Source organism: Penicillium taxi, assembly GCF_028828555.1.
Source record: "Penicillium taxi strain IBT 34144 chromosome Unknown utg000003l_segment0_segment0, whole genome shotgun sequence".
NCBI lineage: Eukaryota > Fungi > Ascomycota > Eurotiomycetes > Eurotiales > Aspergillaceae > Penicillium > Penicillium taxi.
In genome coordinates, this window is record NW_026643205.1 from 3,016,005 (window position 1) to 3,037,870 (window position 21,866).

The 21,866-nt window shown below is 40.5% G+C and overlaps 3 protein-coding genes across 3 annotated transcripts; 2 read left to right on the forward strand and 1 right to left on the reverse strand.

Annotated features, from left to right (window-relative positions):
• Positions 1-16,403: 16,403 nt before the first annotated feature.
• Positions 16,404-16,749, forward strand: N7495_004562 (RAMP4 family protein; the record flags this gene model as incomplete). The annotated part of the gene is made up of 3 exons (XM_057207213.1): positions 16,404-16,406; positions 16,457-16,583; positions 16,643-16,749. The coding sequence occupies 3 exons, from the start codon at positions 16,404-16,406 to the stop codon at positions 16,747-16,749; spliced, it is 237 nt and encodes a 78-aa protein (XP_057064893.1).
• Positions 16,750-17,000: 251 nt separating this feature from the next.
• N7495_004563 (putative AP-3 complex subunit delta) lies at positions 17,001-20,116 on the reverse strand (the record flags this gene model as incomplete). Its single annotated transcript, XM_057207214.1, has 6 exons — positions 17,001-18,886; positions 18,946-19,174; positions 19,204-19,608; positions 19,692-19,888; positions 19,940-20,065; positions 20,086-20,116. 6 exons carry the CDS (start codon positions 20,114-20,116, stop codon positions 17,001-17,003), a joined length of 2,874 nt encoding a protein of 957 aa, XP_057064894.1.
• A 290-nt stretch (positions 20,117-20,406) lies between these two features.
• N7495_004564 (uncharacterized protein) lies at positions 20,407-21,538 on the forward strand (the record flags this gene model as incomplete). The annotated part of the gene is made up of 4 exons (XM_057207215.1): positions 20,407-20,769; positions 20,832-21,038; positions 21,113-21,262; positions 21,329-21,538. Coding segments are annotated over 4 exons (930 nt in total), but the record flags the coding sequence as incomplete, so codon positions are not given.
• Positions 21,539-21,866: the final 328 nt, after the last annotated feature.

The following is a 21,866-nucleotide window of genomic DNA, read 5'->3' on the forward strand; positions in this document are numbered from 1 at the left end:
GCTAATTGCCTCTTTTTTGTAGCATATTCTTTAGCTTTCCTGATTGTAATTGAGGGGTTGGCACCCCCGAACACTTGATACACTAGTATCCTGATGTAGCGGTCCTTTAAGCTGTCGTTTAGTTTTCGGGCGGTGAAGTGGTTCTTGCGCAATTGAAGCTCTTCTTGAAGTAATTCAGGATGGTGGCAGGCAAGTATAAGAGACCTCTTTATAGCTTTGGTGTAAGAAGATCTTTATGCTTGAGCAGCTTCTCCTTGTTCTTCTGAAGCTTTGCTATTGTTTTCGGATGAGTATGTTCAATACTAGATGACGATGATGTCGGGTCTTCCAGGCCTTCTATTGTATAGGATGGATTACCCTTAAAAATACAGCCTTCGTCACAGGCTCACTAGCCCCAATATGAGATATCAATCATTATTAAGCCTTTGAAAGTGTTTTTTATAATTACTTTCGCTCGCTTTAGCGGGCATAGCTAGCTAATCGCCGATAACTGAGAACAGCGTTCGAGTTCTTACCGCAGTAAAGGAAATTGAAATTTACTACAGTACAGAGGATTTGATGAGTTTCAACTAACCACTACTCAATACCGTAGACAAACCACCAAGTGTAGTGGTCTCTACAGTACTGAATATTGTGGCTATTCATTGATGGAGAGAACTAGCTACTTATAGTATATGGGTGCTCCTCTGTCCTGGACGAATGTCAACATTCGTCCGAGACAGAAGAGACGGTGAAGGCGGGACATTACTGTCGCGAACGCACATCGCTGAAGGGTGTCGTTTGCGATGAATGCATATCATTCAAGGATGCCGTGATATACTAATCTAGTTCCAGAGTCACTCACTGCCTTGGAAGAAGCTTCCTTTTCGGTCGAAATACTTTCCGTCTGTTGATGGCCGCCTTGTTTCTCAGCTGTGGCAACAATTATAGCTTAAAAATGGCTTCCCATCAAGTGGCTGCAGAGATATGTCAAATGTGGTAGGAAACCAGAAGGTGTAATCTTTTAGTCTTGCATTTTGATAGGAATCCAAGGGTTAGATGCAAGCTTTATTATAGCCGTTAAAAATAAGGATACACTTCTCTCCGATATGTAAAGAATAAAAGTAAGAATAAGAGGAAAATGTGAAGGGCTAAAGCTAATCTTGAATTCAGAACTAGCTAGGCACATGCTGTTTACAAAATCCTTGAAGAACGTAAACAATTCGGGGTGGAATCGTGAGGTATGCGGTTGGTGGGTCACGTGGTACAACCACGTGATATTTCACCAGGATTCAACCTGTTACAGAAAACGTACCTTTTTTTTAAGACGATCAGGTGTATTAGTGGCCTTGGTAAAAGAATCTAGCCATTCAGGCTCGTTCCGACCAGAATATTCGGTGGCAGATCTTCATCAGACCAAGACTCTATAAAGATAGTGCCTATAAAAATAAAGAACGGATCTATTAATCGACTACATAATCTAATGAACTAAAGCTTCCTGGATATGATCTAAAGCCTTATTGACTGGTTTTCGTTCAGATCTTGCGGTTTCCCCCTTTTTCATGCGGCTAGAGAGAGTTTTTCGATTAACGCATAATCACGCGATCTTTGAGATATCTGGGTTTTGTTCGAGTTTGGCCGCTTCATAGGCGTTAGAAAGGGGGCAGTATTATTAATACTAGGAATCAGTATCGACCAATCAGAGAGCTAGAATATTAATAGATATAAAATCTTAAGTCTCTGTTCAAATTATCAATAATGTGATATCAAAACTAATCGAAATTCTATAGCATGTCTATGGGTTATTCCGGAATACCTATATATATATATATATATATATATATATTGGCTACAGTATCTCTGCTGCCGACACCACCGCAACCGCGATTATCAGTTCCTTCATTATGACTACCTTGCCTTATCCAGATTTCAAATACCCTAAGCCATTAGCTGCGCGTCTCACGTCCCCGACCTCGCTCTTGTCGACCAGTAAATCAATTTAGCTCTTTATCTTCTTATACGTCTACAAATCCTAATAGAGATAGATAGTCGTCTTTAACTATAAATATCAGCTAGATATCTATGTCTATATCATACTATTCTTTGGTACCCCTCTAGCATTTTAAAATACCGGTCCGCTGGCCCTCTGTGGATCACTGCCGTGGAGGCGGTCAATATAGAATTAAGCCTATTTCTTTACTGTGATCCGTGCTTAATTCCATACTCAGTTCTTTGCCCTATTCCATACTCGTAGGACCATTTATACTGTAGGCAACCCATATTCGCAGTGAGAGATTTCAAACCTACAAAATAACCTTAAATTTGATCAATTAGCCTGAAACCTAAACTTTGTTCAGATAATTTCATTATTGAAAAGTGATTATTAATATTGGAAGTAGACCTATTCCGCTACCGAAAGGGCGGTCAACTTTCTGCCGGGAGAGAAGGAGATTAGACGGAAGCGTGGCTTCATGGAGAACACGCAGTATTATATTTGAAGCCGCCGAGGGCTTGACTCACCCTCATTATATGATATTTCCTTTATTCTCGTCGTGTTTATGTCTCTTGCGCTTTCACATTCGATGGAAGAGGAATTCCCTTTCCAATGCGCTGGACGCACCTTTTATAACCACAGCAGGCTGCGATGCAGCCCCGCATGACACCATGCTCTAAGTATATTGAGTTAAATCAGGTCAATTGAATTCATCATCATCATGATAGTGGAAGTAGTAAAATTGATAGTTTCGGTGTTCTGATCGTTTTATCCAATCAGTTATCTAAATTATGAATCACTGCACCAATTTTAAGGTATTAGGGATTAAATGAAGTAATGATTCTAGAAATAAATTAATACGAGATTTCGATTTTATTAGTTTTTCTATTATTATATCCGCTTTCTAGCAATTATGGAAGATCTCTAAGTTGAATATTGACCTTATCAAATACCTAGATTGGATCTAAAGGCATTAACCTAGTAGTGTTAAAGCTACTAATTATAGCATTCTCTTGAAAAGATCGACATCACATATAGGGGAAGATAATATTAAGAAAAGTATCTGTATCAATCGAATTAATGCTGAATCCGTATATAATTTGATTGGAATTTGATAGATACTACCGCTCGAAAGGTATTCGAATATTACGATTGAGAATATTGTTCAAGATTTACCGCAGTAGAATCAAGGAGTTGGTGAGCTCCAACTAACTGCTACTCAACACCGTAGACAATGCACCTATCTTGTAGTGGATTCCTACTAGTTAAATATGGTAGTTGTTTTGAAGTCTGCTTTTTCATTGATGAAAGAACTAGCTACTTATAGTATATGGGTGCCCCTCTGTCCTGGACGAATGTCAACATTCATTCGAGACAGAAAAGATGGTGAAGACGGGACATTATTGTCGCGAATGTATATCGTTTACGGATGCTGTGATATACTAAGCTAGTTCCAGAGTCACTGTCTTGGCAGAAGCTTTTCGGCCGAAATACTTTCCGTCTGTTAATGACCTTGTTTCTCGGCTGTCGCAACAGATACCACAGTGCTCACTATGAACTTCTTTTTAAATGCAAAAAGTAAACTATATTTTAAGGCTATAAAAAATATAAAGTATATAGTAGCATACAATGAGTAACAAGATTATTTTCTTTATAAATCTGATTGAATTCAGAGGTAAGGTACGTTGTAAGCCAAAAGTCTGCCCATAGTCGGGAATTAGCCCCACCCACCCCAAATATATATAATGATTTCAAACACTGACATCTCCATCATTATTATAGATATAGTTATATAAATTACGTTTAAATTGATAAATGATAGGATAATAAAATTTCACTCAATATTTAGTATAATATCCCCTAGCTCTGCGTACAGCTGCTAATCTGCGTGGCATAGACCTAATTAGGCTGTCGATCGTCGCCTGTGAAATGGCATCCCAAGCTTCGCAAACACAGGCCTTAAAATAGGCCCAATCAGCTGCAGTTTGGCCCATTTCTACTAACTCGGGATGCATCTTCCTTAATTTACATTTTAGAAGCCACCAATATGGCTCGATTGGGCTCATATCAGGCGATCGTGCAGGCCATTTTTCAAGACAAATCCTCCAACGTCGAAACCACCTACCTTCCTCCTTCCTGTGATGTATGAATTCTAGCATTATCCCGCTGAAATATATCATCATCCTCATAGTGTGGTATAAGGCCCTTTTCTAGGGTTTTATATAGGATTTACTAGTAAATCCTTTACCTTTAGACCTAGAATCGCGCTCCATAACCACCACCTTTGAACGACCACCAATCCATATACACGCCCATACCATCTGCGAAATATCCTTGACATGATCTTTAGGATTGATGAATTGACTTAAATAAGTCTCTGATTTCAACATCCAAGCCCACTGAATATCAGAATTTGATGTTCTTTGAACCGAACATTGATCCGAGAAGATCCATTTCTTCCAATCCACATCCTGACACCATTTTGAGCGAATCCAAGTCGGTCTTTCGCAAGACGAGGGCCAAGAGGGATTTTATTATTTCGATGTCGCTTAGGAAGGTAATAAGCCTTAAATATTCTCTGTAAAGTCGATCGGGAGGGGTGGGAGTCGGTATTTGCAGAAAGTCGTCTATAGCTCCAGAATGGATTTCGATGCGCTTTTAGATATATCCATATTTTAGCAGGTTCGTTATAAATAGGAGGACGTCAACCTCTAGGGCGAGATTTAGTGGTTTTCGTGGTTTTATAGTGGTCGCCAGTAGCATAGATAGTGCTGCGATTACAGCCATAGATGGCAACAAGTTTAGTAGACGATACACCATTTTCAAGGGCAGAGAGGATGCCAGCGCGCTGATCAATAGAAAGTTCTTGATTACTACCACGGTTTCTAATAATCTCAGTACCAAATGGAGCCATGGTTGGTACAAAAATTAAAATATAGAGAGCGGGTTTACGCGACATGATCAAAACGCGCTAAAACACGGGAAGTATTGGCAGACTTTTGAGGAATAGGAGGGGAAGACGATGGGTAACGACACCATGAAAAACCTGGGCACCGAGCACCCAGGCCACGACATCACAAATACACCATGAACAAGATCAACGAAGGGGAGCGGAAGAAGATGCCAGCTGGGGAGAGAATACGAAGATTCTACAGGAGTTTGGCACCGGGAGAAGGAATGTGGGATTTGGAATTTACCTGTTGGAAAGCAGCCCTATGTCTTTTGTATTTGATTTCTAAATGGCGTTGGGCATAAGTTCCTGCTTCGGACGGTTTAAGCTCCTGCATAGCATATACGCGTCTAGTATAGCTCGATCGGGTTAATAGAACTTTCAATTGAATTGAATTGAATTGAAATAGGCCAAACTGAAGAGGCCTATATTTGTAAAGCTACAATCGGCAGCTTGATTCGAGCGATGCGAGACTAGCTGCTATACGTAGAAGCAGCGGATATGATACTAAATTCTGAATGACAGTCACATGATTGTCCAATTGCCCATCTAAATATATAGGTTATATAGCTATATTGTAATACTCGTGTGGATATCAGTCGTTGAATTAATTGTACATATTAAGGTGGGCTGGTCTACAAACCCGACTGTTAAACGTAAACCCCATAACGCTTTCAACATTAAATATAGTAATTGGTTATTTTTCAAAAACGATAATAGTGTAAATTATTGTTAGTATGGAAGTGCTGATAAGGAAATCTGAAATGCAATTCATTAAATTGAATGTCCGAAAGTAGGCCAACCAACCCTATTAGATATAATTGAGAGCAGCTCTCTTAAGAAATAGTATCTGACATATTAACATTTCTTAACTTATTTGTATCAATGGATTTAGCCTTCTATAAGATTCTGGAATGCCTCAAATATATATATTTATATATATCATAAAGACAGTATAATATATTGAGAAACTAATATCTCCTATTCAATTTATTGTATCTTTTTCTAATACACAACTGAGAATTACTTTAGACCAATACTTATGCATGGTAAAGATATCGTCCATCATCACTCAATGCTTATTAATCTAAATTATAAGAGACATATTTTATAACCCATAATTTAACTACGAATTATCTACGCTCTTTTTTGACTGAAGATAATATAGAAGCACAGGAGATGTGGATAGAAGAATGAAGGGTTGGCCGTCTCAGTGATTCGGGAACTTGGTGAAGCAAGGGAGCCTAAAACAACCATCGACGTGACAACGCAGCGTGGACAATGGCGAGCTTGGTGATACAAGACCTCGGTGATGCGGGGCAGCCACCACTTATTCCGCTACCGAAAGGGCGGTCAACTTTCTGTCGGGAAAGAAGGAGATGAGATGGAAGCGTGGCTCCACGGAGAACACGCAGAAATATAGTTGAAGTAGTTGGAGACTTGACTCACCCTCACTGTTTGGCATTTTCCTTTGCTCTCGTTGTATTTAGTTATTTAGGGGTTTCTGCGTTTTTACATTCGATGGAAGGGGAATGCCCCTTCCTAAGCGCTGGACACGCCTTTCAGCACCGCAGCAGGCTGCGGTGCATCCCCGCATAACGGCATGCTTTGAGTATAGTCAGTTAAATCGGGTCAATTGAATTCATCATCATAGAAGTACAGGAATTATTAGCGGTGACATAGTAATTGATTTTTTATAATGAACTTAGATCCTTTTTTTTTCATTACTATCGCTACTCAATGTCAGAATTCTTAGTGCCTATATTTATTCATATAAGAAGTTTATAAACAGATAGATTCATCTATTTAATTGTCAAATCCGATAAAACCAATTGTCCTTGGATGATATTCAGATCTTCGTCCTGGTAATCTATCTAGTGGTAATTATATATCAAACTTATTATCATATTAACGTTAACATCTACTCTGACCAATAAATAATGTCAGCTAAATTCTCTCTTAACATCAGGAAAACTATTTCTGCACTCTAAAAATAGCTGAAGAACGTAGGAAAGTGAGTGATTTTGTAAATTAATATTTTCTGCCTCTATATTATTAGAGTAACAAATATCTTTCAATATTCATCAATTTTATATCACGTCTACTTGATGATCTCTTGAGTAATTATAGCAGAAACTCTACTAGATAAGCTATTTATATAACTTTTTTTACCTAGCTAGTATAATACCACCTGTCTAAAATGTTTGATGTAGAAATAGGACATAGACCATAAAAATAGGATAATGTCTCGTAGCTATGCATACCCCTTGAAAAAACGAGTAATTTATAAAGTGTTCGGTCCTACACACTAAAGTTTCCATCGATTGCCTGAAACTGCTCAGACATCTTATTTAATCTCAAGATCCCTAGTTTAGTCCCAGAACCCGACTTTAATTAAACCATAGCCACTATATCTACAATATGAACATGACTGTTGTAGTCCAGCCCTTTGAAGCCTTTTAGGCTCTTTCTCGGGCTACTCTATGGTGCTATGCTATATATTTGGCCTCTAGCTATGCTGCTTTAATCGTTCTATTTCTACAAACTTTGTACACATTCGGGTCGATGACAATTATTCTAGCCTATCTCAACTTCGAAAGTGAGCTTAGAAATTACAGCTCTATCATCACTTCTGGACCTAGTATTAAGGAGCCTAATATTGCTCCTGGTAAGAGATTCTAAGAGGGCTGAGGGGTTTAAATAGAATACTAAGATCGAAATTGACATGAGTTGCGCTGCAGCTTTCAGTCAATTTAGAGAACATAAGCTTTCTAGATTGAGTTGACCATTTTATGAACTGTATTCCTTTTAGGAGCGTTATATTATCGATGTGAGTTTATTCATGATATTTTTATATTTTTATAGATGGAATATGGCCTTAGGTAAAGGTACATAATTACGTTTTGCTAGCCTTTTTACGAACTTGACAGTTCGTAATAGACAAAACAAACCAATGTAGATTAGATTTAGGTCTTACCAGAGTGGCTTACCTATTTCAGGTAGAAAACATTTAAGGATTGCATAAGAACTTCGTAATTCATACTAATAGCGATCGATCCTCCTCACTAACTAATATGCAACTAGATTAATCCACCAGGATTTCTTTTATTCACTTGTTTCCACTCATTGAATTCCTGGCGTGTTAAGTAAGGGTGGGTGATGTTTACGCTTGTTTCCTGAACGTAGTCAAAAAGACTATTATGCTATTTCTCCCGGAATAATATGCGCAAGCTCTAGTTATATATTAATCCGATCCTACGCCAAACATAAAGTAAATCACCATCGAACCGCCATCACTACCGAGCCGCCACCCCAGAACACCATAGTAAACTCGAAAAAATTGAATATCGCATCTCAACACCCGTGACACTGATATAATTCAACTATTTGGTGAGGTATTACTACTATAAGAATATTCACAATGAATCAATATATTTCAAGTAAGTTAAATAGAGGGATTATAGTAGTATCATAAATTAAGATGTAATTTATTTATTTTAACTTCAAGTATACTTTACTCGATGATTTCCTAACCCTTATTTCTATATATACATTTAATTAACTAGTAATAATCCGACTTCGAGACTTGAAATCATTTTAACTAGTGGTTGTTGAAATATGATATTCAATTTTTTCGAGTTTACTATGGTTTTCTGGGGTGGCGGCTCGGTAGTGATGTCGGTTCGGTGGCGACTTACTTTAAATCTGGATACTAGTTTGTCTGAAGACCAACCCGTGCGTGATACCCGTGCGTGATATGCCGTTCCGAACCCCCAACCAAGATATTATCTAGCCATGATCTATTTTCGAACACCCACTATTATTCTAATTCGTTCAAACAGAAGCGAAATCTATAGGCTGTATAAAACTAGCCATGAAAGCTATTAAAAATGTCAAATTTGCATTAGTCTTAGCTACTGTGTGCTTATTTAATGTGCCAACTCAACCCTATAGGACCGTTTGAATAGGGTTGAAAATTGGGCTGAGAAACTAGTATTACTTTAGATGATAAACCTACTCTTGAGGAAAGATATATTATATAGAGAAGTAGCTAACCTCTACGAAAAATGTAGCTTCCACCTTATCCATGATAAGAGAGATAGCTAATAGTTATCTTAATTTGATAGTACTATTAGTAATGATATTATTGATAATAACATGAAATTCCATGGGAATTACTAGGGAAAAATTACTAGGGACACCCCAAGACCAAGTTATGTCAGCCACCCAACCCATCAAAAAAATAATAGCCAGCGGATCACATGGCGGATCACATGGCGAGCGGATCACCCCGAACACCGTAGTAAACTCGAAAAAATTGAATATCATATCTCAAAAACCATAACTACGATAAGATTCAAATATCCGGTGATATATAAAGATAGGGCTCCTCATAACGAATCAATTCATTTCAAGTAAATTAGATGGATAAATTATAGCGGTACCGAAAGTTACGGTGTAATTTATCTATTTTAGCTTTAACTACACTTCACTTAATGATTTCCTATTTCAACTCGTGGTTGTTGAGATATGTTATTCGAGTTTACTATGGTGTTCTGGGGTGTGATCTGTTCGTATGGGACTTACTTTAAGGGTGGGTGGCTGACATAAGCTTGGTTTTGGGGTGTAGCAAAGTTTTTAGGGTGTCCCAGGCTAGCAATTCTCAAATTCCATTCGAATCCACGTTCTACGTAAAATATTCATTTAATCTTGCTCTTCGCTTAACTTTTATTCATGCTTATAAGGTATGTCCATATTTTAATACTGTACAACTATTTCTACCTCTAGAAAAAAGTTCTATCCATATAATCTACATAAATTCCTACTAGTATTGGTGGATAACATGAGTTAGACTCATCTTCTAAGGAGACAAGTGTTACAGGGCAATTCTGCAAGCACTTGGAATGCTTACCGCTGCACAACAGATACAGAAGACTAGTATGTAAGGTCCCTAACTTTAGTCTGCTCGCATATATAAAGGGAGCTGCTACTACCACTACACATTTTACTACTAACACTATAATGCCTTAGATTTCAGGCATTAATTCAAAATTTTGTTTCTGTAGCGGTAGTAGTAAAACGCAGTATTATGTAGTGGTGTAAGTAAAATATATAAACTTTGTAGTGGAATTAGTAAAATTAAAACCGGCAGAATAAAGATTAGTAATCCCAACTGAGCTGTGATTGAAACTACGTCATTCGATGTATATCTCCCATCGCCTTCCTTATTAATCTACTCAGTAGGTATTATTATTGAATCTTTACTTCTCATTCCTTCTTACCATCTTACCATCTTACCATCTTACGAGCCTCTCATAATGGAGCCTGACGCCATTGAAATACAATTACTTACATCATTATGCATCCTTATAATAATAATAATAATAATAATAGAAGTCATTCTAGAAGCCTGGATAGTTGAATATAGAGACCTATTCGTGACTTCTAGCTTATTGAACAGCTCCCCGACTATTGTGTTTTGGAAGAGTGATAATTTTCTAGGTTATGTTTATCCCCATCGCGAAGCTAGGATTCGTTAAAATTCAGATATCATCCGAATCGATATCATAATCTTGAACAAATTTTTATAACTATGGATTAATGATCCTAGTATTCTCCAAGGGTGTCCTCTCGTAATCATACTTGCGAGAGAGATATGATTTAAGGGCTAGGTAGCGCTGAACAAATTATGATAGCTAGTTCCACTAGTTAAAAACAATTCACGAAAACGGGATTCAACTTAATAATATTTATAACTTTGATGAGACTACGTTCGCGATAGGTTAGAAGGTTGGTTATAACCAGATCAGACTACTATGGTCAGAGAGCAAAAAAGCAGCCTGGAATTGTGAATAGGTTACTGCTATCGAGTGTTTAGGCGCCTCCACTATATATTATTTTAAGGGGAAGGTTATGATGGAGAACTGGTTCGCTCCTGATCTAGGTTTACCACCTGATTACTGTATCGAAGTTAGTCTCAATAGCTAGATATCAGATGAAATAGGGGGATGTATTAGCTCTAAAAGCTCTTTTATCCGACAACTTCTATGTGTACGAAGAAGGGGCGATATAGACTCTCAGTTCCAGATAACCATAATAGCTATCTAACACCTAATATCTTTAATTTTGATGAATGTAGTTTCGCGATAGAAGTAAAATGACCTAAATAATGACTATATCTTCGAAATGTTATTGCTAGATGTCGAACTTTCTCTAAGAGGGAAAATATGGAGAAGTCTGAGTTTCATTCAAGTGTAGAGACGGAATAAGTCCACGGCTCGGCTGCCATATTAAGGTTATCAGCCCAATTTCAGGGCTAATTACCCCTCCTTATGTATAACCATAGCATCTCAGCTCAACACTAGAGAACTAGTTTATAACCTAGGACTTGATTATTATTATTAAAGCTATAAGTGTTCTAAAGATGTCTTTCTACCCAACATTTGCTAGACAATAAACCACAGCGCGACGACACAAGATAAGAAAGCGCACGAAGGCAGTGTGGGGGAAACCCCCTGAAGGGTGCCCAAATAGAGCCCACCGCCAGGAAACGGTGGCCTCCTCACGAAACGATATTGCATAATAACAGCAATCTGGCGGGGTGTTGGAAGAGGGGAATGGAAGGACGAAAGGATGGCCGTCTCGGTGATTCGGGAACTTGGTGAAGCAAGGGAGCATAAAACAACCATCGATGTGACAACGCAGCGTGGACAATGGCGAGCTTGGCGATACAAGACCTCGGTGATGCGGGGCAGCCTTATTCCGCTACCGAAAGGGCGGTCAACTTTCTGTCGGGAAAGAAGGAGATTAGATGGAAGCGTCTTTCAGCACCGTAGTAGGCTGCGGCGCATCCCCGCATAACGGCATGCTTTGAGTATAGTCAGTTAAATCGGGTCAATTGACATCATCATCACCCAATATTTGATTTGAAAGAAGGGTTTTTCAAAATCGATTGTTTATCTATCTCCCCAAAGATGCTAAATAGGGAATCAGTCATAGCCTAAATAGTGAGACTAGTAATAAGATTAGTATCGATTAGCTTTAGATATTTTTATTCCTAGTATTAAGAATCGAAGGGATAAATTTAATCTTTTTTAGATTTCAAGATATTGGCTGTTTTCGCCTTTCAAGAAGCTTTATAGCGCTATATTATTAAATTAGATGCGATTTTTGTGTCAATTCGATCGATGAAGATGATTTCGCTCTTATGTTTCCTAATCTACATAAATTTTTCATTCGTTTTAGGTTCTATATTTTGTTGGTAATTTCAAGCAAGGGCGCACAAAATTCTCTTTTCATTCGGGAAATTGTCGGCGTATAATATGACCGAAGCTACAAGTTGGGAATTCCCCCCTAGCTTTATCTTGCCTCTCTCTCTAGCTTCTTCTGTCGCTGGCGCTCTAATAAAGCTTCAGTCTCTAGATATGCTGCTTTAATCTTTGCTATATCTGCTGTTACGGAATCGATGTAGGAATCTCGCTGTAAAAATCTGATTTATCTCAAGAAGAATTAACCAGGAAAAAGAAGAGTCATATGACTAGGGGGCTCTAATAACCTGTCTGGTCCGCATACGAATCAGAAGCGTAGCGCAGCCACTTTAAGGGCTAAGCATAAATCATTGAGTTGAATCAACCCGTTGCAATAAATTTAAATTATTCAACAGTGTCGCTCGAAAGGGCGATATTCGAATATCGTACTGAGAATAGTAAACGTTGTGAGCTCCAACAAGCCACTACTCAACACCGTAGAAAATCCACCAAGTGTAGTGGATCCTACGATACCGAACACTGCGATTGTTGTGAAGTCTGCTTTTTCGTTGATGAAAGAACTAGCTACTTATAGTATATGGGTGCCCCTCTGTCCTGGACGAATGCCAACATTCGTCCGAGACAGAAGAGACGGTGAAGGCGGGACATTACTGTCGCGAACGCACATCGCTCAAGGGTGTCGTTTGCGATGAATGCATATCGTTCAAGGATGCCGTGATATACTAATCTAGTTCCAGAGTCACTGTCTTGGCAGAAGCTTTTCGGCCGAAATACTTTCCATTTGTTGATGGTCTTGTTTCTCGGCTGTCGCAACAAACAGATATATTAATCCCAAATACGATATGCCTTTATGTAGGCCAGTTGGCATAAATTTCAATTGTACGCTACCTGTAACTAAAGCTCAAATCGTATATTAATTATTAATAGTCTAGTCTGAATGTACTTTGATACTTCACTATATATATTAATTGGACCAGCCTTTTTGAAGAATCAAATAGATGATTTTATATAGAATATTCAATTTACTGTCAATCTTTAATAGTAAATATCTATCTACCTGGTTTAGAAGAAAGTTTATTCTTTATATACTAGTACTGCATGTTTTGAAAAACAAAAATGTAATTATTGATATCTATCTAATATAAAGGGACTAGCAAACTCCTTCCAAATTTATTTATAGTAGATCCTATATAGTATTACATTTTCTCGATGGATCTATTATACTCTAGATCTTATTTACTAATCCCAAAATATCAAATATTATAATCTTATAATTTTGATTTCTATGTGAAATATAGATATAGAAAATAATAAAAAGAGATTCGGAATGTATTAAAAGCATTCATGAGGTTGCAAGATCCTTTTGCTTCCAGTGACGGCATCTCAAGACTCTGACTTTTGAACAATATTATTAGATGATCACTCACTGAATACACGAACCGCTTAAAAAACATCGTCATGGAAGTTCCTTCGAGACCCCGAAGTACTTACTATAGAGATACAATCGCAATTCAGGAACCATAGAACAACCCCTTTCAAGACCAGACGCACCACCCAGTATAATATACACATGAGCTAGTATACCCCACATAGAACAATGTATGAGGAAGAGCGAGGGTAGTGATTTTTGTGGCCAAACCCCTTATAGGATGGGCATACTTTGTACACTCTAAAGACTGCCAAGAGCTCTGAATCTAGATAGATAGAAGACCAAGGAGAGGTCAGGATCATTAACATATAGAACAAACAGCAGCAATAAGGGGCTCTTGACCTCAAGGAAATAGTTATCCCGGCCAACGAACAACACCGAATCTCATATATTACGCTCGGCGACTTTAACCTACACCACCTGGTATAGGGCGGGGATGTAGTCCAAGATGCTAAGAGGCAATAAAAGTAACAAGGAGAGCGCAAAGATAGTGGAAGCGCATACACTTAAGAGGAGAATGAGGATGAGTATAAAAGGATAAGAAACAGGAAAGGTACGACGATTAACTCCACACTATAAAGGGGCTTCCAGAACTAGGTTAAGGATAAAACCTCCCAAGGCCTAAAAGAGCTCTGGAAAGTGGCTAAATGGGCGCGGAACAGAGCCTGGGTAGGGGATAGCATTATACTAGCCCTAAAAGACGGGGAAAACCTAGCCATAGCAACAGAGGAGAAGGTCCAGGCGCCCAGAAAATCCTTCTTCCCTGAACCACCAGAGGCAGACCTTAGCGATATTCCATAAACCATTCACGAAAACAGAATTTACCTCCCTCCAGTATCGAGATATAAAGTAGAGGACGCAATATATCATGCCTCGGCCCTCACCCAAAAGCACCAAGCGACGATATTATACCAAACAGAGTGTGGAAACGTCTTGCCACCATCGAAACCTTTAATATATGTTTCGATGGTAACCGAGATTTTCGAATCATATATTAGAGTGGGATACAATCCCCTCCACTTCTAAAGATCAATAACAGTAGTACTCTATAGAATGCCGAAATCATATCGACTAGCGGCCCTACTTAATACCATAGGGAAGTTACCCGAATCGATCATAGCGACCAGGATTTCGTGGGCGGTCGAAGAATACCAACTACTCAATAAACAGTGGAACAGAAGCTGCGAAGCATATAGGTAGGTAGACGATATTTATCCTAACGATCTTAGACTCCTATATAGCGAACATCAACACAGTTAAAGCAGCGCTAGTGAAGGCAGAAAACTAGGTAATAAGATACTGAGCAAAATTCACCGGGCACCCCGGATAAGTTAGAACTAATCCACCCAACAACTCACGGAAAAAGGACACTACACCAAAGGCGACCCACCACCAAGATCAACAGGGGAAACAGATATCTTCGACCTAGACGCCCACGATCTAATAGGCTGATACCAAGGCCACGATAAGATGCCTATAATAATGGGTAACCGACAAATCCACCTACCGATTCAACCAGATACCTAGGTGTCTAGCTCGACAAAGAACTTAGTTTCTCCACACATCGAAAGAAAGTGGGGGCAAAGGCCAGCGGAAGCCTCGAGGCCCTTAAAGGCCTTGCAGAATCAAAATAGGGCACATCACTTCTTGCGCTATAGAAGGTATACCAAGCAGTGGTTATACCGCAGATACCATTCGGTGTTTCAGTATAGTTCTACCTAGAGGCAAGGTTAATTCTAGCAACAGAACGGAACCATCTAGTCACCGAATTCATAAAGATTCAGAAACATGCGGCGATCATGATCGGAGGTGCCTTTAAAAGCATATCCACAGTAGCTCTCGACATAGAGCTCTAGCTCCTACCAACATGGCTGAAGATATATCAAATTATTGAAGAAGCAGCTATAAGAATCCAAATAGGACCAATATGGGTAAGAACATAGTGCCTTCAACAGGAGCGGTCATAAAAGGAGATAAAACTCTCAGGATTAAGCTCACTCGAAGCCCTCAGATGGAAGAAAAACGTAGTCTTGTACCTTCCAACAATTGCATTCGCCAGGTCTGCCGCTGCTGAAATGCATTCCAGCTTCCCCGCCATTCATGACGAGTGCTCTATGAATGTGGGGTTCCGGATCGAACTTGGTCCAATCAGTGAAAACCTCCAGAGAGATATTTCTCGCTTTGGTGCCCTCTTCAAAGAGGGGTTGGAGAGGTTCGCTGGACCTTGGCTGGCGGGTAAGGGGATTTACGGTTGTAGATGCCATGTATGCACTATTGTAACCAGACTCCAAACCTATGGCGTCAAGTTGAATGAACCAGCCCAGGGCTATATCAGTCGGCTGCTAGAGCATTCCACTGTTAAGGAATGGATTGATGATGGTATTAAGGAGACAGTGAGAGAGCCAAATCATGAAAATGACTGTATTCGTGGACGAAAAGTGCTCAATGATTTATTTCTGTAGATCCACTCCTATAGAGAATACCAGGCAATTGACCAATGATCAAAAGACAGGTGAAAATGAAGAAATGTTGAATAAATACGTCTTCATTACTTCAGTATATAATTCATAACTATAACTGAGTATGTTAATTAAATATTTAACAAGTTATTTAACAAAAACTAAGTACGTAATAATAAGCGCGGTCATTTCAATGCCGAATCTCGAAAACGTGGCCTCTTATCTGTTGATAAACTTAGCTCCTTAACTCCTCCTTAACTCCTTCTCTATAACTCTCAATAACTCCCTCTCCTTTACACCTGCAACCCCCGCAACCTCACCAGCCATGGTAGATTTATTCGCTCCCCAGAAGAAGCTTAGAAGCTGACATGTCACTAGGCGCAAACACCACAGCAACGACGTGCGAATGAACGATTTGCTAAGAGCGAGTCCGCCAAAAGAGGGAAAGGTCCCATCACCAAACCTAAAGCAATTGCGAAGGCACCCATTTCTGCGGGTTGGCTTGGTATGTATCTATATACCTTGTCTCTTTGAGAAATCTTTGAATTGAACTGATCATTGCAGTCATTTTGGCCTTTGTCGTTTGTGGTGGCCTCCTATTGGAGCTCGTAAGGATCGTCCCTGAGATCTGGTCTACTGTGGCCTCGGTGCTCTCGCGCCTGACCAGATAAACCAATACGATGGTCACTGTTCAATTAAGATACCCCTTCCAGAAATCCGGTCTATCAAAAACACAATGTTTCTCCTGCAATAATTCCCCTCCCTCACAAGAGTCACCCAAGGTTCGGGCACGTATGAGGCACGAGGTGATTACAACTAGCTTGTCAAGTGGAAGATATCCATATACTCTATCATATTTCAATGTCTCAAATTCAGAAATTCTACGCATATGCAACATCATCACCCTACTGTGTCAGCTTCATCATTCATCCCTTTTCTTCTTGGTCTTCTTGGTCTTTTTCTTCTTCACCAAGGTCCCCTCTGCGGGCATTCCCTCCGGCTGAATTCGTTCAGATGCCCGTTGCATCTGCAGACGCATTTTCTCCACATTCTGCATAGCTTTCCTCATCTCTGCATCCCCCTCATCTCCGGCCAAGCCTTGGTCTTTACCTTTACTATCAAGCGAAAGATCCCCGAGACCGCTAGAGTCCACCTGTAGTAAAAGTGATTGCCTCGGAACAGTATTGGCAGATTCAACCATATTTTCATGAGAGGGAACCTCAACAGAACCAAAAGTTTCATCACTTGCAACTTCCATTCTTTTAGATTTTGTTCGACGACTCCTTCGGGCCTCTCGAATCCCTTGAACATGGCTCACATCATCCAGATTTAAGTCAATAATGGGAATGGAATCAACATCCAAGGCTTCACTAGGAGAATGGGATAGCCCGTGCGATGGTACGAATGTATCAGATGAGACTTCCGAAGGGGCTATGTAAAATGGATCATCTCGGAAGCGTTCATTCCGGGTGACTTTCCGCTTCTCCAATGCACTTGGGTAGCTAGTTGGAACACCGAGGGTATTCTGGTAGGATGAATCGACTTGTTTATCAATGGGAGTTGACTCATAAAACGATTTTTTGGAGGGCGGAGGTAGGTCTGCGATGTAGTAAAAGTCCTGGAGACCATTGTGCTGGTGCGGATCTAAAATTGGGCTATCCAGGCCTTGAAAAATGCTCACAATGTCATCGTTGAATGCTTCATCTAGACGTAGATCCGAAGGAAGCACCACCTTTCTCTGGGCACCGACGGCCACGGGATTGAGCTCGAGTCCTATAAACAGACCCGGCACGACAGAGGAAAGGAGAAACGGCAGTTCCTTAGCCTCGGGGTGTATCGCTTCAGCCCCAAGCCGTAGAACTTCCAGAAACTCAATGGCTCGCTCCTGCACCTCTAGTTCAGGATGAGAAGCCAATGCCTCGAGAAATTCCAATACCCGGGCAAGCAGAAGTGAAATATCACTTTTCCAGGAGTCCCTTGCTTCGCAGTCTCGAGTCACCTGAACGAGGACTTTTGGGATTGCCTGCAGGAATAGTTGAAGAGTACTTGGAGGCAAAGAGACGTTAGACAAGTCAATTAGTGATTGAAGAGCCTTGTTCGGAGATGATAGATCATCGGCATATTCCCCCACTACCCACGAGATAGGCCCAAGAATCCCATCGCCTATATTTGAGGTAGTAGGGAACAACCTGGACCGATTATCAAGAAGTAAAAGCGATTCTGCTGCCCGAGTTACTTCCAGGCGTACACCTCTAACCCGAACAGCAATGTTGCGTATTTCAGAGCCAATTCGGAAAGCGACGCTTGTTTTTGTGTCAGGTGCAACATCTTGACCACCTACAACAGGAATGAACCATTCCTCATCCAATTCCGAATGAGGCAGAAGACTGACGATCTGAACCAAAGCGGCGACATACCACTCAAAGTCAACGATTTCAGAGTAATTACCTTGTGAACACATGTCTAAAATCCGGTGGATGACTTCAGTTCGATAATCATTCGGGAGGACAGCCACTAGATCTGGGGCCGTACTGGAGGTGTCTATGTCTTCCGTGTCCAGTCGATCCATATTTCCATCTCGATCACCGCTGTCTCTCGACGAGGCCAGTCGAAGTTGTTCCAGTAGCCGATTCACTACAGCTTGAAGATTATCACTGGTGACCATTCCAACAGCAAGATCCAAAGCTTGGAGACGAATAGAGATATCTGCATCGTCGAGACAATCCATGATGACATCCTGATGCATAGATACCAATGTTGGATGCGTAGTGACAATGCGATTCAATGCCAAGAGAGCAACGTATTTCACTGATAATAGTGCGTTAGCCGGATTATGAGAATAAGATTGGAAGGTGTAAAAGTCTTACGATTTGGATCAGAATCCATAACAATCATTCCACGGAGCTTTCCTATACAAAGAGTTGCAACTTCATCCCTTTCTTGCAGACTATCATCCCCGTCAAGGATTCCCCCCTGGATAATGCCATTGATGCACTCGTAAAGTAATGACATTGCTGAAGTGGTCTGAATAATATTGGTCAATGGTCGGAGCAGCTTACGGGTCAACCGTGGCTCCAGTGGGGTCAATGTTGCAAACTGTATCTGTTAGAACTAGTGAGCGTTACCAGGGCAGAAAAAAGACCAACAAGTTTGATGATTTTGATAGCCATCCAATTATTGCCACTGTCCACGAGAAGCTCGAAAAGCCTGGGTGCCAGAGGAAGAAAATCATGGGGCCGCCGCCAGCCTAGCTCGCAAATGACATTGATAGCTGCTGTTGTCACGCTACTGTCTTCCTGATCATTTATGAGGTGTTCCTTGATTTTGGGCCATGCCAGTTTCAGAGCCTCGGGATATACCAAGGCGAGCCTGTAGAGACACACAATTGTCTTTTTGCGAACCACTGAACTTGAATGCGATAGACGAGATAGTATATCAGGTAACAGTGACATTGCCAATGAAGGGGTAATAATATGTGGTAATGCGGCCAGTGGTAATGATAGAACGGGTATATTTGGGGACACAATATCCTGGAATCTGTATTAGACAGAACTAGGTATCGAGAGACAGGAAATCTTCAAAGGTTCCAATGTCACCATGGAGCAAGACAAACCTTTTTAAGCATATTTGTTGCTAGCATCAGGACTTCCGTATCTGGTCGGAAGCTCTGCACTGCTCCAAGATAGCCCACACGCTTTTGTAAGAATTTCGTGGATGACATCACTTCTAGAACATGGAAGGATGCCCAGGACATGTCATAGCCAAACATTTCCAGATAAATGAGCTTCAGAAGGGCTGTTGCTTTTTTATCTGCAAAAGGGTCAGTACCAAAAGATGGCGGGGGAGAACTGATATACCTACCCATATCCTGAGACTTGATTTCGGCTTTGCATTCACGCAAAGACCCTTGAATATAATCATCTTCACCACCTTTATGATTTCGGAGACCTTTAATTAGGTCATAGAGAGACTTTTCAAACCTAATGACTACAATGTTAGTCAAAGACACGGTATGTGAGCCACAGACAGTACAGACATTGTGTTTACCCTCTCGCTTCTCTGTGGGTGAGAAGAAATAGAGTCAAGGTTAAAATAAAAACCAGACCCAATGTGCTCAAGACCAACACAGCATAATTCTTCCAGTACAGGTCTTGGGGAAATGTCGAGGTGAAGCTGGAAGTTGTTATGTGGGGATCTTATCCGATAAGCGTCACGGGACCAGTATCTAGTCTCCACCTCGACCTACATCTCCTTCCCTATTCCGTACTTGAAAAGGACTTTCTTCATTCTGGATCTAATTTAGCACTATTGCAACCCCTTATCTAGTCATCATGGGTGCCGTTGCTGAATACCATGAGATCAATGGACCTGATCTAATTTCTGCCCTCCATCTATCCCAGCAAGCACCTACAATCCTAGGTTCCGGACCCACAAAGCTGGCAACTTCATCTGCAGACACCGCAGAAAAATATGGAAAGATTGAGCAGCTTTTCCTTGCCTGTCTCCGAACAGGAGATGACCAGTCAGCAAGGACATGTCTAGATCGGTTAAGCCACCGTTTTGGTCCCGCCAACGAGCGAGTAATGGGACTGGAAGGCTTATACCAGGAAGCGACTGCCAAAGACCATGCTGCTTTAGAGAAATGCCTGGAGGAATATGAGAATCTTCTTTCTGATAAACCTATCAATGTGGTTTGTTTTATTTCTCCCTTCCTTTGTGTCGACCATGGTAATTAAGTCAACGTCTACTCTAGCCTATCATGAAGCGTCGCATAGCACTTTTGCGCTCGCTCAACAAACCCTCTGATGCTATCACAGCCATTATCCAGCTTCTCGATGCTATCCCCACCGATGCCGAAGCCTGGTGCGAACTAGCTGATCTCTATCAGTCCCAGGGACTCGGCTCTCAGGCCATTTTCAGTCTTGAAGAAGCCTTGTTGATCGCGCCCAATGCTTGGAATGTATGACCAATGCTTTCTCTTTTCTCTCTCTGCATTATCTTTGATTGATCCTATCAAATACTGACTCATCATAGATCCATGCGCGACTGGGGGAAGTGCTTTATGTATGCTCTTTGTCAGCCAATAGCGATGCACGTCGACTTGCAGGCAAGTCCGTGCAGCATTTCTGTCGAAGTGTTGAACTTTGTGATGATTACCTTCGAGGATTCTATGGATTAACCCTGGTCAGTAGTTAAATGGTACCTTTTGAGATCTTTGAAGAATACCTTACTGAAAAGAGTCTGATTTAGGCTTCATCCCACCTGTTGGAGAACGATTGCACCGAGAATCCTAGCGAGCCCATTCCTTCTAGGACAACCCTTGACCAGTTGAAGAGATTTGCTCTCCAGAGGCTTGGTGACATTGTCCAGTCACGGACAATTGACAATCAATATTGGGCATCCAGTCGCAGTGAACTCATTGCGGCCAAGGAGCTATTGAATCGCTTTGAGTCCAAATAATTGAATTGAACCTTCTATGAGATGAATACCCTTTTAGTTTTAACCCCCTGGCACTTATCATGTTTATTTCCAAAAAGGAACAAGAGTTCCTTCACTAATAACCTGCATCTCATCTGAGAATCTGTCCATAATTGGGCATTTTTGGGCAGCAGATCCATGCAGTTAAAAAAAATATTAATCTTTTTACTTTTAAATGCCCAACGAGACCAAGATCAGGCAGTCAACATAAATTTAAAATACCTATTTTCCTTACAATTTTCCTATATAAATCAAAGGTGACTTCTTGTCCATTCCAAAGATCCCCCCGCGTTAAAACACCATAAAAAAT